Raw genomic sequence first — 17,324 nt, 5'->3', positions numbered from 1 at the left:
CCAGAACCAAATTATCTACATCTTTACCTTGATACAACTGTTGGATATGTTCTTGCCATCTTTCTGCTTTGTCATCTTTCCCTAGAAGTGGCTTTCCATCTGAGCTCTTAATATTCATACAGCTAGATTTCACTTCTCCAAAGGTTTCCTTGATTTTCCTGTATGCAGCATCTACCTTGCACTTTCTATCCACTTGATTCTTTAATCGCCTGTATTCTTTTCTGCCCTCTTAATTTCTAGCATTCTTGTATTTTCGTCGTTCATCTGAGTTATCCACTGACTCTTAGTTGATCTTTTCTTCCTAACATCTCTTCAGCAGCCCTACTGACTTCATTTTTCATGACTCTCCACTCTTCCTCTATTGTGTTTCCTTCCGACTTTTCATTTAGCCCTTGTGCTACATGTTCCTTGAAACAATCCCTCAAACTCTTTTCTTTCAACTTGTCTAGATCCCATCTTTTGCATTCTTTCCTTTCTTCAATTTCTTCAACCTCAGATGGCATTTCATGACCAACAAGTTGTGGTCAGAGTCCACTTCTGCTCCTGGGAAAGTTTTGCAATCCAACACCTGGTTTCTGAATCTCTGCCTAATCATAATGAAGTATGTTTGATACCTTCCAGTGTCTCCAGGTCTCGTCCACGTATACAGCCGTCGTTTGTAGTGTTTGAACCAAGTATTGGCAAGGACTAAATTATGATCAGTGCAGAATTCAACCAGCCAAGTTCCTCTTTTGTTCCTTTGTCCCAATCCGAATTATCCTACTGTATTACCTTCTCCTCCTTGGCCTACCACTGCATTCCAGTCTCCCATCACAATTAGATTCTTGTCACCTTTTATATATTGTATTCAATCTTCTATATCTTCATATATTCTTTCAATTTCCTCGTCATCCGTTGAACTAGTAGGCATATAGACCTCCACTATTGTGCTGGGCATTGGTTTGGTGTCTATATTGACAACAGTAATTCTTTCACTATGCTGGTCGTAGTAGCTTACCCGCTGCCCTATTTTCTTATTCATTATTAAACCAACTCCTGCATTTCCCTTGTTTGATTTCGTGTTGATAATTCGGTAGTCACCTGACCAAAAATCGTGTTCTTCCTGCCAACGTACTTCACTTATACCAACTACATCTAACTTTAGTCTATCCATCTCCATTTGCAGATTCTCTAACCTACCACAATGATTCAAACTTCTAACATTCCACGCTCCGACTCGCAGAATGTCAGTATCCATCTTCCTGATGATCGCCCCCTCTCGTGTAGTCCCCACCCAGAGATACGAATGGGGGACTAGTTTACCTCCGGAATATTTTACCCGGGAGGAAGCCATCATCAGTACATCATTCATACAGAGAGAGCTGCATGTCCTCGGGAGTTAGTTACGGCTGTAGTTTTCCGCTGCTTTCAGCCGTGTAGCAGTATCAACACAGCTAAGCCATGTTGAGTATTATTACAAGACTATATCAGTCAATCATCCAGACTTCCGCCCTTGCAACTTCCGAAAGGCTGCTACCCCGCTTTCGATGAACCATTCGTTAGTCTGGTCTCTCAACAGATACCCATCCGATATGGTTGCACCTGTGGCTTGGCTGTCTGCGTCATTGGGACACGCAAGCCTCCCCACCGCGCCAAGGTCACATGGTTCATAGAGGAGGACTAGTACATTATGACAATGCATTACCAATACTGTTAGGCCCTTCAAAATGGCAAGAACTTTCAGAATCAGGCATCAACATCAAACAATTCATTTCACAATCCTCAGGAAGAAAGAAAACCACATTTCCCTGCATAAAACAAATTGAATGTCTAAGTGCATGAATTATACTTGTCAAAGTAAGATGCAGAACTCCTGGCTTTAAGACTTCAGGAGTGGAATTTACTGGGAAAGGACATAAAAGTTACCATTTTTCAAAATAGAAATCAAGACTTATTACCATATTTTAGGAAAGATAGTTTGCTGTGTGCTTGTTGATGTGAATGATTTGATGTCAAAACTAAACATTGTATACAATAATGATGATTGACATTTATTTATAGATTTATCCAAAAAAAAAATTTATAATAATAAATGCTATTTGTTCGGGGCATCGACCTATAGAGATATTTTGCCCGTTCTTGCACCATGTGATATATGAACCTGCGTGTAATTGGAATGAAAGAAGTGTAGAGTGTTGAATGTGAGGAAAGGAACGTTAAGGACAACACAAATACCCTGTCCCCAGGCCAGGGATATTAATCACAGTTAAATACCCCTATTCCAACCGTTAATCGAACTCAGGGCGGCCGGGTGACAGGCGGACGCATTGCCCCCTACACCGTGGGGCTGGACTTCATAAAAAATTAGTTTGAAGGCTGTGCTACCATGACAATGGCAATGAGCTGCCATCAGTTCCTGTGGCTAATGCCGTTAGAAAGAAACCCTAGAAAGGTCACTGATTCTAGAAGCCATTAAATGCAAGGAATATAACTGACGTATTTGTAGGTAAGGTAAGGGTTATTCTGTCCAAAGGCAGGTCCGAACCTCCGCAGAGGTGTCATGAGCCGGAGTTTACGTGCGGTAGGGTGGCCAGTTCCTTTCCGCTCCTCCATTCCCTTACCCCCCACCAACAGCGCGTGGCAACCCATCCAACCCCTGACCACACCCAATGTTGCTTAACTTCGGAGATCTCACGGGATCCGGTGTTTCAACACGGCTACGACCGTTGGCGATGTATTTGTGGTCATTTAAAATTAACTGAACTTCTCCTAGGATTACAGAATGAATTCACAAAATTCTGTTTGCTGCATCTGTTAGACAGTCAAGCTACTGAAGAACATTGCATAGTTGAAGAGAAGCCCCAGAAAAAAAGAATTTGAACAAGGGAAGCAGAATATAAAACATAAACCATTAGTGAACCCTTTAAATGTGTACATTCCACATTTATATATAAAACTGGGGCTGATGAAAAACTTTGTGAAGGAAATGGGCAAAACAGGGGAAGGTTTCGAATACCTGAAAGAAATGTTTCCTAGTTTATGTGAAGCCAAGATGAAAGAAAGAATTTTCATTGGACCACAGATAAGAAAATTACTTCAAAATTCCAAATTCGATACTAAGCTGAATGTCGCCGAACCTGCTGAGTGGTCATCATTTAAAGAAGTGGTGAATGGGCTTTTAGGAAACAGAAAGTACGAAATAGTGATATATTTATCGGTGATCTTCTAAATAACTACAGAAACTTACAATATAGGATGTCATTAAAAATTCATTTTCTGTATTCATACTTCTGCAGAAGTATGAAAACATTCACCTTGCTCATCACTAACTTCAATTAAATTCTCAGGAAAGAAGTATTGCATAAAAGAATATTGCATAGAAATTGCTTCCAAACTGCATCAGGATCCAAAGTTTAAGGGTAGTGTACTACCTATTCTGTATTTAATGTTTATATTGTTGTGTAATAGATCAATAAGAACTTTTAAACTTCCAAATTCTATTCACGGGTGTCCAACCAAATCTGTGAAGTATTTACAATAAGTCGAATAAGTTAGGGTACCATTTCTAAAGAACTGAGAGCGATGGAGAAAAACGGATGACAGATTTGAAATCAGCATGGCCTAATTACTACCAATTTTTTACAATTTGTAGAGTTAATGCTTTGCTGCAATGTCTGACATTTTCAGTGTTGAGCAAAGAGGTTGTCTCATAACAATTTAATGGAGTTTAGATACCATAGCAGGTTTCTCTCAGGGGTGTAGCTGGTGGGGGGGCGGGGTGTTACTGGTGGTTAGAACCCCCCCCCCCCATGGAATTTTTATGAAAATAAAATAAAATAAACAGAAACTGACTATAAACTAAACAAACATTCAGAGACATAATTGTAAAATCATCAGATCTGTTGAATCTATTTTCTAAGAAGCCTCGAAAATTGGATTTTAGATTGTAAGCTGTAAAACTATTGACCTTCATCATATTGTTCTTGTTCTGTATTTTAATGTAAGATTTTGTAGTGTACTGCAATCTGAATATCAACATAATCCACTTGTATCAGAGTCCTTATGTAGACAAGTCATGCATGTGCGCACCACACACGCATCTTCATTATGTTCTACCAGTATTTTGTAACTATAACCCCTCCCCTTCATCGGTTGATCCTGGCTACGCTACTGTTTCTTTTGCTATGAATTTCAGGAGCAGGAAGAAGGGCATGATTACTATTAGTTTATGCCACAAATGTTTATTACCACTACAGAAAAATGATTTATTTTCAGGTAATCTATCATAAAACAGCAACATGCTCCTTGGATATATCAAAATGGGTGAACTGCATTTATTTATCTAGTATAATAAGGATGAGAACTTTGAAAAAGTTGACCTGTATGATAACAGAGTCATGCTAATACCTTTCTTTAATAATGTTTGACATATTCATATATTTGTCACAGCAATTGGTCAAATCCACCATAACTAACTCCTTTCGAAGTACCATCAGTTAGGGTTACGTTGGCCACCAAGGGAAAATTCAACCATTCTATTTCTAAATCACTTATTCTCAACAGGCACTTCAAATTTAGAATTGATATTCATTCCAAATAGTGCAATCAGACGCTAACAGACGGGATCTGTCAACATCTGTGTTCATGTTTTCAATCATTCTTCTGGTCAGGCCATTTACTTGCAAAAATTTAATTTCATATTTAATTAAATACTGTAGGTAGTGTGGTCTGTAGCCTATTGCTAAAAAAAAAAGTTATTCTACAACAAATATAACTGCTTTACATCCTGTACTAATATTAGGTAACTGCCTGGCAATACATTCTGCAAATCTTTTGGGGAAATATTAAATAAGGCTCTCATATTTTAAATACAATTGCATTAATTTCATGAGTAACTTCAGCCATGCCTTACAATTTCAAAAAAAGATCTGTAGGCCATTATTATCAAAATGACATCCCTTTCTATAGTGAGAGAACTTTAAATGAAATTTAAAATGAGAGACTTTCCATTCGGAAGGCATCTGAAATGTTTGGAATTCCCAGAGCATTTGTGTTTTATTAGTCTATGCAGGTCTATCAAGATGTGGCAATATGTTTGTGAAGCATGTTCAGTGGGCACATTTAAGAGAAACTGAATTCAATAACACATTTTAACTTAAACATTTCATGAGAGAATTTTATTAAAATTAAACATTCAGTGCTTTTAAATTGAAGCATATAAACATGCAAAATAAATTTAAAAATTCAATGAATACATTTGTTTCATTCTACCTTACTGCTCATATAACTGCAATAATTTTGTATCATTAACAATATTTTACTTATTCAAGTATCCAAAGTAACCTGTGTACACCAAGCAAGTTGGTTACGTGGTTCAAGGTATGTAGATGTTAACTTGAATTTGGGAGACAGTGGGTTCGAACCCCAATGTTGGCAGCCCTGAAGGTGGTTTATTCATGGTTTCCTATTTTCACACCAGGCAAAAAGTGAAGCTATACCTTAATTAAGGCCATAGTCACTTCCTTCCCAGTCTAGCCCTGTCTTATCCCATCGGCACCATAAGACCTTTCTGAGTCAGTGCAATGTAAAACAAATAGCAAACAAAACATAACCTGTGAACAATGAACTTATGTTGATTGAAGTTACTCTAAATCTGGGGAAATTGCAGCCGCAATCAACAGGAATAGGAGACGAGGACAAACATGGATACACAAAAGGACAAGAACGATCTCCACATCTTCATACACTGCTGTCTTCAAATAGATAAGCTCTCTCCTATCAATCCCAGTTCTTCTGCATCTATCTCTTCTCAGCTCCTGACGAGCTTGTTTCTGCTTCCCAGCTTCGTCAGGAGGGCGGGCATAAACACTCAATGAGGGGCCATTTTGACAGATTTTCAGCCACAATTCATTTATCTATAAACCAGCTAATGAATGATGTGCAACAAATTTCTCTCCATTTGTTCACATGAAGATCATAATTGTGAGATATCATCTACTTCATCTAAATTCAGTTTTCACTGTTATTTACATGTCAGAATTTCTAATAAACCTTCAAATTCGGGCAAAGTTACCCCAGTGTACAGTAATGGAGAGGAACAGATACATGTAAAATCATATTCAAAAAGACAGAAACATGAATAGGAACACATAATAGGTTAAATAAAATGACAGGTCAATATCAGAAGAGGGAGCAACAGAAAGAGACAAGAAGGAGGAGAAGGTGGTAGTGTTTCACATTGGTACTAACAACGTAAGGCAAGCAGGTATAAGTACCAACATAGTTGGGGATGTGTGGGATCTGGTAAATGCAGCACGGATGAAGTTTAAGGAAGCAGAGATTGTTATCAGTGGAATACTCTGTAGGAGGGATACTGACTGGAAGGTGATTGGGGATTTAAATGAGACTATGGAGTGGGTATGTGGGAAACTGGAAGTGAGATTTCTAGATCCTAATGGGAGGGTAGGAGACAGGGATCTGTGCTCAGATGGCCTTCACTTAAACCGCAGTGGTATATATAAGCTAGGAAACTTGTTTAGAAGGGTTATAGGCAGGTAAATTCAGGGAAACGGGGTGGCCTAGGGAGCGGTGTTAAGCCAACTGGAAATCAAGTAGGGATGACATAAAAATGTTAGTGCTCAATTGTAGAAGCACTGTAAACAAAGGAATCGAAAAAGTAATTTAATAGATATATACTTACCAGATATTGTAATAGGAGTTGAATCATGGCTGAGAAATGATATAATGGATGCAGAAATATTTTCACGGAACTGGAGTGTGTATCGTAGAGATAGGATAGGAATGGTACGAGGGAGAGTATTCGTTCTGGTGAAAGAAGAATTTGTAAGCTCGAAAAAGTTAAGGATGAAAAACATGAAATTCTGGGTGTAAGGCTCATCTCTAAAGATAATAGGCAACTTGATGTCTTTGGAGTGTACAGACCGGGAAAGGGTAGCGCTGACGCTGATTCATTATTATCAGAATTATTTGATAAGATAATCAGCTATGTGGGAAACGATAAGGAAAGGAACGTGATTGTAGCAGGTGATCTCAATTTACCAAATATCAATTGGAAAAGTAATGCGAACAACAAAAGGCAAATAAGTTAATATGGGAAGGGCACCTGATTCAGAAAGTGATGGAACCAACTAGAGGGAAGAATATTTTGGATGTGGTGCTGATAAAACCAGATGAGCTTTATAGAGAAACCGAAGTAATAGATGGTATTAGTGATCACGAAACTGTTCTTGTGGTAGTTAAAAATAAATGTGAAAGAAAGGAAGGTATTAAAATTAGGACTATTAGGCAGTACCATATGGATGATAAAATTGGCATGAGGGAGTTTTTAAAAAGTAACTATGATTGCTGGAAAATGGTAAATAAAAATGTAAAACAGACTCTGGGATGGGTTTAAAGCAATAGTTAAGGAATGTGAAAATAGGTTTGTACCTTTAAAGGTGGTAAGGAATGGTAAAGAAGGAGGTGCAGGTTGGAACGAAATAGAGTTAGAAATGGTTATGGAAGTAAGGAGAAATTCAAGGAACTTACTAGGAAATTGAATCTAGCAAAGAAGTCAGCTAAGGATAACATGATGGCAAGCAAAATTGGTGGTCATACAAATTTTAGTGAAAAATTGAAGGGTATGTATAGGTACTTTAAGGCAGAAACAGGTTCAAAGAAGGACATTCCAGGAATCATTAATGAACAAGAGGAGTGTGTATACAAGGATCTTTTTTTTTTTTTTTTGCCATTTGCTTTACGTCACACCGAAACAGATATGTCTTATGGCGACGATGGGATAGGAAAGGCCTAGGAAGTGGAAGGAAGCGGCCGTGGCCTTAATTAAGGTACAGCCCCGGCATTTGCCTGGTGGGAAAATGGGAAACCACGGAAAACCATCTTCAGGGCTGCCGACAGTGGGGCTCGAACCCACTATCTCCTGATTACTGGATACTGGCCGCACTTAAGCGACTGCAGCTATCGAGCTCGGTACGAGGATCTTCAAAAGGCAGAAGTATTCAGTCAGTAGTATGTAAAGATTCTTGGTTACAAGGATAATGTCCAGATAGGGGATGTGAGTAATACTAAAGAAGTATTAAAATTTACCTATGATAACAATGACATTTACAGTAAGATACAAAAGTTGAAAACCAGAAAAGCAGCTGGAATTCATAAGATTTCTGGCGATATACTAAAGGCAATGGGTTGGGATATAGTACTATATCTGAAATACTTATTTGATTATTGTTTGGTTGAAGGAGCTATACCAAATGAATGGAGAGTTGCTATAGTAGCCCCTGTGTATAAAGGAAAGGCTGATGGACATAAAGCTGAAAATCACACGCCAGTCAGTTTGACATGTATTGGGAAAACATTCTTTCTGATTATATTAGACATGTTTGTGAAATTAATAACTGGTTTGACAAAAGGCAGTTTTGGTTTAGGAAAGGTTATTCCACTGAAGCTCAGTTTGTAGGATTTCAGCAAGATATAGCAGATATCCTGGATTCAGGAGGCCAAATGGACTGTATTGCGATTGACCTATCCAAGGCATTTGATAGGGTAGATCATGGAAGACTACGGGCAGAAATGAGTGCTATTGGACTAGAAAAAAGAGTGACTGAATGGGTGGCTATATTTCTAGAAAATAGAACTCAGAGAATTAAAGTAGGCGAAGCTTTATCTGACCCTGTAATAATTAAGAGGGGAATTCCTCAAGGCAGTATTATAGGACCTTTATGTTTTCTTATATATATATATATATATCTTAATAATATGTGTAAAGAAGTGGAATCAGAGATAAGGCTGTTTGCAGATGATGTTATTTTGTACAGAGTAATAAATAAGTTACAAGATCGTGAGCGGCTGCAGGGTGACCTTGATAGTGTTGTGAGATGGACAGTGGGCAATGGTATGATGATAAACGGGGTTTAAAGTCAGGTTGTGAGTTTCACAAATACGAAAAGTCCTCTCAGTTTTAATTACTGTGTTGATGGGGTGAAAGTTCCTTATGGGGATCATTGTAAGTACCTAGGTGTTAATATAAGAAGAGACCTTCATTGGGGTAATTACATAAATACGATTGTTAATAAAGGGTACAGATCTCTGCACATGGTTATGAGTATTTAGGGGTCTCTGGTAAGACCCCAACTAGAGTATGGTTCCAGTGTATGGGACCCTCACCAGGATTACTTGATTCAAGAACTGGACAAAATCCAAAGAAAAGCAGCTCAATTTGTTTTGGGTGATTTCCGACAAGAGAGTAGCATTACAAAAATGTTGCAAAGTTTGGGCTGGGAAGACTTGGGAGAAAGGAGACGAGCTGCTCGATTAAGTGGTATGTTCCGAGCTGTCAGTGGAGAGATGGCATGGGAGGGCATCAGTACACGAATAAGTTTGAGTGGTGTCTTTAAAAGTAGGAAAGATTACAATACGAAGATAAAGTTGGAATTCAAGAAGACAAATTGGGGCAAATATTCATTTATAGGAAGGGGAGTTAGGAATTGGAATAACTTACCAAGGGAAATGTTTAATAATTTTCCAATTTCTTTGCGAACATTTAAGAAAAGGCTAGGAAAACAACAGATAGGGAATCTGCCACCTGGGCGACTACCCTAAATGCAGATCAGTAGTGACGGATTGATTGATTAAGAAGGACATACATGAAAACACAAACAGACAGGGACAATCTCATCTTTATACACCACAATTTTCATTCTTTCGTCACCAGTCCCTTTTCTTCTACATCCATTATTCTTCTCAGCCCACCAACAAACTCACTTGTGAATTTTGCCATGGGGTAGATAAAGCTATGAAGGCAAATCAAAAATTAGTTACACTTCTAAGTTATGGCCATTTATGAAATCACTTACACATAGGCAACACAGCTATGACAACTTATAATGCAAGTTCACTTTTCCAGATAGTCCCCAAGAGGCTGTAAACACTCCTCGGAACGGTCAACCAACTTTTCAATTCTGGATGCATAGAAATCACCTCCAGCGCTATGTGACCACCTAGAGACAGATGCTTTCACCTACTCATCGTTTTGGAATCGTCCAAGAACCTTCTTCAGCTTACCGAACACATGATAATCGCATGGTGCTAAGTCTGGACTGTATGGAGGATGTTGCCATGTTATCGTGCAACAAAATCACACCGGCTCGATAGCTGCAGTCGCTTAAGTGCGGCTGGTATCCGGTATTCAGGAGATAGTAGGTTCGAACCCCACTGTCAGCAGCCCTGAAAATGGTTTTCCGTGGTTTCCCATTTTCACACCAGGTAAATGCTGGGGCTCTACCTTAATTAAGGTCACGGCCGCTTCCTTCCCACTCCTAGCCCTTCCCTGTCTCATCGTCGCTATAAGACCTATCTGTGTCGGTGCGACGTAAAGCAACTAGCAAAAAATCACACCGGCGCTCAATTTTCCCCGCTTCTGTAATTGCCTTACGCAACCTGGGTGAGAAATTCCATGCTCACCTTATACAGCAGTGATTTTATGATGAATGTCTGTGCAATTGAGCCGTTTAGCCCACAGAAATCTGATCACTGCACGCACCTCCAATTTGGAGTGAACATCCGATCGACGTTCCACTGAGCTTAGCCCACTCTGCACGCACAACACGACGGGATACCACACCAACCTTCCTATTGGACGTGTCAGCAGTTACCGCATTTGCCACGGTCACAACACACAGGATACTCTCGCGGAGAGCTAGTGTAACTTACTTTTTGATTCAGCCTCATAGATAAGAACAGGAAATGGAAAGGGACAAAAAGATAGAGCTGAATACAGGTGGTGAGAGACTAGGAACAGAAGACAAACAGAGAAGGAGAAAAGGTTCACACTAGGTCAATATAAAAATAGAAAGGGGCAAGAAAGTGACAAATCAAGTCATATATAGACAAAGAGGAACATGAAAAGGCAAACATAGTAGGACAGGCGAGTGTAGGCAGAGGGAGCGATAGAAAGAGGGAACGAAGACAAATATAGAAGGACAAGGCCAGCCTCCACTTATTCACACACTGGCGTTTTCAAATATATGGCCTTCTCTTTATCAATCAATTCCAGTTTGTCCAGTTAGCCTCTAACAAGTTTGTTTCTTCTTCCAAATTTCATCAGGATGGTACGCATCAACACATATTGGCAGATCTTCAGTCTTGTGGGAAGTGTTAACTATTAGAAATTATATGAGGTAAAGGAAAAGTATTTTTGGTGCATAAAAGACCCCATTTACATCTATTCTGAATGGAGAATTTCTCGTTCTTATGAAAGTAAAACGTTATTCATAAATCACACCATATAATAAAATCTACTCATTTCCAGCCGTGACACTCCAGTAGAAGCCATCGTTCTGCAGCTTGGTGATCACGACTTGACTACGATCAACGAAACCGCCCACGTTACACGACGAGTAAAAACAGTACTCTTCCATTCACATTTTCATCCCTTCCTGTTGGCAAACGACATTGCCATGCTTCGTCTGGACAAGCCTGTAGCTCTCTCATATCGTGTGAGGCCAGCCTGCTTACCCAATCCAGGTAACATTAAAAAAACTTAAACTAAATAACTTCTTTTACAAGATATTAGAATCATTCCGTACTGACTGTTTTCACTTCACAAAGGAAAAAATTAAATGTATCCTCCTAATTCATTCCTTTGTAAAGTAAGTAACTTTTGATTCTTAAAAGCCTATACACTTACTGTCACCTCATTAACTGTAAATTATTTTCTATTTCAAGCTGTATCTGAATGGAAATCCGATTTCTTCTACTGTTGTCCAACACGTTATAATTTCTCTTTTACTGATGTGGAGCAAGTCTCTCCTTTTCTTCCGCTATTCTCCTATACCAGGCCTGGGCAAACAGGTCTCCTCGGGCACTAGCGTATTGGAGGCCATTATGGTCCCAGACTTGAGGAAGGGAATATCCTGATGTTCACCTCCCTGAAGTAGAGAACATATGGACTGAATACCATTTGATTTAAGGCAAAGCCAATGACCTCTATAGACAGCAGACAAGGGGGTAGTGAGCAGGGGACTCTTTTGTTCCAAAGGTCCAAAATCATATCTAAATACGAAGAACCAAGTATTTGTCAATGGCATAGAATGCAGAAGGCAAGGGAAACCATTGCATTTAATGATCTATGCAAGGCTATCCTTAGTATCAGCAGCTTCATGATGGATGTTTCTGTAGTACAATATTCTGGATCTCTAGGTGGGAACTACTTGATAGAACACAATACCCATTTTGTTTGCTGGCTCTGGCCTATTCTATAAACAATTGTGTAAATTTTCCATCTGGTAAGAAGTAGCCTACATGTTCATTGTTTGTTTGAGTGAGAGTAACCCAGTAATACCATCAGACCAGGAGCATATGATTACTGCATTATGATAGTGCAAAGAACTGTCAGAGTACGATTTTAGGTTGTTGAAGTCAAGTATTAATAATTTCATCTCTCAGAAGTTCCGCACAACTGCACTAGTTCCGTTGCTTGACATCATGTGGTGCTGGTATAGTCCTGTCATTTATTCCACTGTAGAAAGAAAGAGAGAGCAAATGGAGAAGTTAAGGACGTAATGCATTCAATCTTAAAACTGCATTCAGTGGCAGACATAGTTCTGAAACCCGCTGAAGTATGTCATTGCAATTGAAACTCTGTCACCATCCATGTGCTACTTCATCATCTGTTAGCAGCTTGGAGAAAGTTGGAATGTCCAATGTTACCGCAAGCAGGAACCAAGGATTACCCCTGGCGAGAACCCAACATGACAAAAGTGACCAGTGCCATTGGGGTGATTTACCTCCAGTGTTTTGAGTAGTGGTTGACTAGCGAGTACATTCATTATGTGATTCTTTGACTAGTGAGTACATTCATTGTGTGTTGTTTCTGTGATATTTCTTGTATTTGATGTTTTATTCTGTGTTGTGCATATGTGGTCTTAACAATGGGTGAGTCTAAAATGGATATAATTGCAAAGCTGTTTGAAAAGCCATTTACAATCCATTCATTTGTTGAAAATAATAATAATGGCGTATGGCCTCCGGAGAGGCCTGGTGCAGGTCTTTTTCTAGTAGACGGCCTATTAGGTGACCTGCATGTCTGTGAAGATGAGGGCCCTACCGAGAATGATTTCTAATGTTGAATACGCCACACACACCCAGCCCCCGAGCCACTGGAATTAACCAATTAAGGTTAAAATCCCAGATCCGGCTGGGAATCGAACCCGGGACCCTCTGAACCGAAGGCCACTACGCTGACCATTCAGCCAACAAGTCAGACATTTGATGAAAAGATTTAAATACTGTAGTTAAAGCCTCTCCCTTCCCTTGCAAATTTAAAAAACAGCACTAGGCTCTGAGTCACTAAACAAATTATTTGTTGGCCTTGCTTATTATTTGAAAGTGAAAATTCCCCTCAGAACAGCAAGAAACATGGATATGTAGATCTAAACAATCCGCACACTGCTGTTGAGAGGCACGAGAAATCAGATTCTGATATCGATGTATTGGTATTCTTAGGTACATTTGGTAAAACTAGGATAGATTTACAGTTGGATAAGCAGCAGCAGCAAAAATATTCTAAGGCACAACAAAGCCATTTTAAAAAAATTGGGAAATTCTGAAACCTTGACTATGGTGACATGCCTTTTGGGAAGTAAGAGTTACCATTCTGTGGGCATAATGAGGCTATTGAGTCCTTTACATTAACCTAATTAAATTCTTAGTTCACAAAAACAACTGTATTTACAGGACTTTCTCCACTCATACAGAATGATTTAATTCAAAGCATCAGCACTATAATGGCTGCTAAAATAAAGTTCCAGGTTCGGGAAGCTAAATTTGTAGGAATTATGATTGATGAGACTTTTTTTATTAGAACAGAATACTACCGTCTCCCAGTTCCGGATTGCCTGAAACTGGGGAGAGAGCATTCGTTTATTGCAATTCATTAAATTCAATACATGAATACATTTCCCTTTCACAATTATTTGACTATTACTGTACTAAATATAATTCATTTTGTCCTAGACATTAACAATATTATATAGTCTAGGGCAACATGTATCTTCTCCTTCCTTAGCTTCTTTAATACAACCATTTCTATATTATTACATTTAATATTAGTTAAACCTACTAGTGGTGCTAATTTCTTTTCATTGCCTACTGCCACATTCTACTTTTAATTTATATTCATCACCAAAATATTTAGTTCTCAGTACGTCAGTTCCCCTACATACTAACAGTAAAAGTAGGCTACTTTTAGATAGTGCTAATCTCTTTTCATTTCTTTCTGCCACATGCTTCTTAAAATACAAAAAAACTTTGCTATTCTTCCTGGGGTGCTCCATTCTTTATTTAACAATTTAGCTATTGTATAAAATTCCTTCTCTTTCTACTTTTAATTTATATTCATCACCAAAATATTTAGTTTTCAGTACATTAGTTCCCCTACATGTTCTCAATAGATGACCCTCTTCCATTATTTCTCCACAGAATAAACAATGATTTTCATTATGGTTCTCTCTCAGTCCCTTATTTTAATATATCCCCTCTGTTTCTACCACGCCGTAGATTATTATGTTTCTCTTCCTATCTTCCTTCATTCGTGTCTTTTCCTTTTCTTCGAGGTTCCTTAGCCTTTCTTCTAGCTCCAGGACTTTTGTCCTCATTTCATCTATCTCGATTTTGTTCTGCAGTATGCTCTCTTTGATATCCTTGAGTTCTGTTTGTATGAAGGTCTTCAAAGCCTTGAATTCATTTTTTTGTTCCGTTAACATTTCCTTGGTCTTCTCCGATTGGCATTCGTGCATGGCCTCCTTGAGCTTCTCAATATTGCACCGTTCCTGCGTCCAGGTGAGGACGCATGAGATCCAGACTAGCTCTTACTATAAGTAATTCTTGCTGATTAACGTTTATGGGCTATGAGTTCCGCTTGAGAAAGTACACCGGTGAACTTATGGTAAATCTCAACCTATGTCGAAGGACGTCACCTACACGTATCAGATACCATATATACATGTCGCCAAATTAATTGCAGATAAAATAAGTTAATACGGTCTTACAACTAATCCATATATGTCGCCAAAGAAATCGCAGGTAGAATAAGTTATTGTAGTCTTACAACTAATTCTTATCCTAAGTAGACATTAAAAGAATTGCAAAGTTTCACCATTAATCATTTATTGATTGCTCAATTCAAATATTGGAAAAAAAAGGTTCACCTACAACCTCATTGAAATATCTCATATTGAGTAAATAATCTCGTAGTACTCTAAGAATTCTTGTTTGTCAAACTAAGATGCTTGGAATTAAAGTTATTCGATCTTCGTTGATCCATTAATTCAGTATGCAGTGGTCTGTCACTGCTAAATTGAAGTAAGAGAAAAATTAAGTTTGGAAAGCTAGTAGCAGGTAACTAAAATCTAGGCCATAATTATCAATCTATTAACACTTTGGCCTCTTGAAAATATTTAAGTAAAATATAAGATAATGTCCAGAAAATCAGTTCAAAAATTAAAAGTATTGGTTAAGCAAAATATACTAAATATCACTGAAAATATTAGATGCATCTAGCTAGATGAAAATGAAAAGAAAGTTACATTAATTAATATGTACATTATTCCAGATCACAGTTGTTCAAAAGAATGTGGAACGCAGTTTGAAATGTCTAATGAATATTTCATTAAGAGTTGGAATCTCTTCTTCTTGAGCCAAATTGCTCCTCAAAATAATTTAAAAATTCTGTCAATTAATATTTAACTCATACATGACTAGCAAAACAAATGTCATTCTGTGCTGTACTTAATATTTTGTGTCCATATACAACTGAAAATCACATGGAAAATCATTTGCAATCTTCTAATAACTTCAGTTCATTAATATACAGTATGCTTAAGTGGTATTTGCATCATCCTGTTTCTTAGTATTTGACCTCAGCATAAGCAAAGTCATGTCCGCTCTAAGTCGTAATTGATCTTAAAATAATACAGTCATATGGCTTATGTGGTAAATCCTAGGAATTATTACCTTAATCCAAGGTTAAGAATTAATTTAAGTGCGTATTTGGCTAAAAGTAGCATTATCAAGTGTATTTTGCTAATTTTCTAACAAGTCATACCACAGGTAGAAAATCTGGCATGTTAGAAGACTCTATCTTCAACAAAAAAAATCCTTATATAACTAGATCTCCAGTGATATGTCAACTTGCTTAAACAAAATCAGAAATTAGGTTATCAAGTGTGAGAGTTCTCTAAAATTGTCATAAATAATTCAGTGAAGGACAAATTATTATCATCGTTAGCCTCATGGCTCGTTTGATGACCCTTAATACTCAAAATAACATTGCACTGATGGTATTGAGATCGTATCCTAAGCTACCTTGCGTGTACCTAGGATTAGAATTAGCAATTGAAAGTAGTACATTTTCAATATATATCTCAGAATCCATAGCTTGGAAATAACATCATCTCACATAAGACTACTATGACCAATCTCTCGAAGAAAAACAAATATTACTATCACTAATCATCATCAGCCTATATCATCATTCTTATTCATCAATTATCATTCCATACTTCACGTAATAAACATCTCAATATATTATAAGCACATCATTTCATTAAACACGATGCATATGTGCCACAATCTTCTCATATTATAACATTATTCCTACCGTCATAGTGTCAAAGAAAAATGTATCATAACTCTAAGCTGTACTACTTCATATTTCACCGTAGACATTTCCTAAATACGATCTCTTAACCCACTAGCCTGATGAAATCATCGCACATGTGCATTTGACATTAATAGCAGATGAATACCTACATCCTATAACCTCATTTCGATGTATATGTACGCACACACTCACACTGTCACAAAACATATTATCACATAGCCATATAAAGAAAGATTTTTACTTACGAAAACGACTCATAGAGGACTTAACTTTACTTATTGAATCCTGTTGCCATCTCGCATCTGGTCACTGGAAAAGTAGACCTCGCTCCATGGTTCTCTTTTAGCTGTATGGGTACATCTCAGCTCCTCCCAGCTGATCTCTAATCATCCTGGAGTATCAACATCGGATCGCGCTGCCATAGCCCGAGTAGTACCGCCTTCGTCCTTTTACAGCATCATAGTAGAATCTCATGCGTTTGGAACAGAATAATAAAATATGTTACTTAGTGTCGTCATCTTACAATTAATATGTGTTTTGGAATGCTTATGATATGTAAGTTCTGCTTTGGGACGATTAATCACAATATAGTAGTTTCAAATAAGGTGAGATAGGTAATAACTATCTATCTTGCTTCGAAAGCAAATGTGATTTCTCTATGTTCTCT

At 38.0% G+C, this 17,324-nt stretch overlaps 1 protein-coding gene across 1 annotated transcript in view; it reads left to right on the top strand.

The window, feature by feature from the left end:
• The window catches only part of LOC136857129 (uncharacterized), a 139,121-nt gene that overhangs the window by 95,075 nt on the left and 26,722 nt on the right, over positions 1-17,324 (top strand). Inside the window, exon 9 of the mRNA XM_067135539.2 lies at positions 11,306-11,520. Coding sequence (XP_066991640.1) covers positions 11,306-11,520 — 215 coding nt within the window. The remainder of the gene's footprint in view (positions 1-11,305; positions 11,521-17,324) is intronic.

This window comes from Anabrus simplex, chromosome 1 (genome assembly GCF_040414725.1).
Source record: "Anabrus simplex isolate iqAnaSimp1 chromosome 1, ASM4041472v1, whole genome shotgun sequence".
In the NCBI taxonomy this organism is placed as follows: domain Eukaryota; kingdom Metazoa; phylum Arthropoda; class Insecta; order Orthoptera; family Tettigoniidae; genus Anabrus; species Anabrus simplex.
This window is presented reverse-complemented; position numbering and strand designations above follow the sequence as displayed.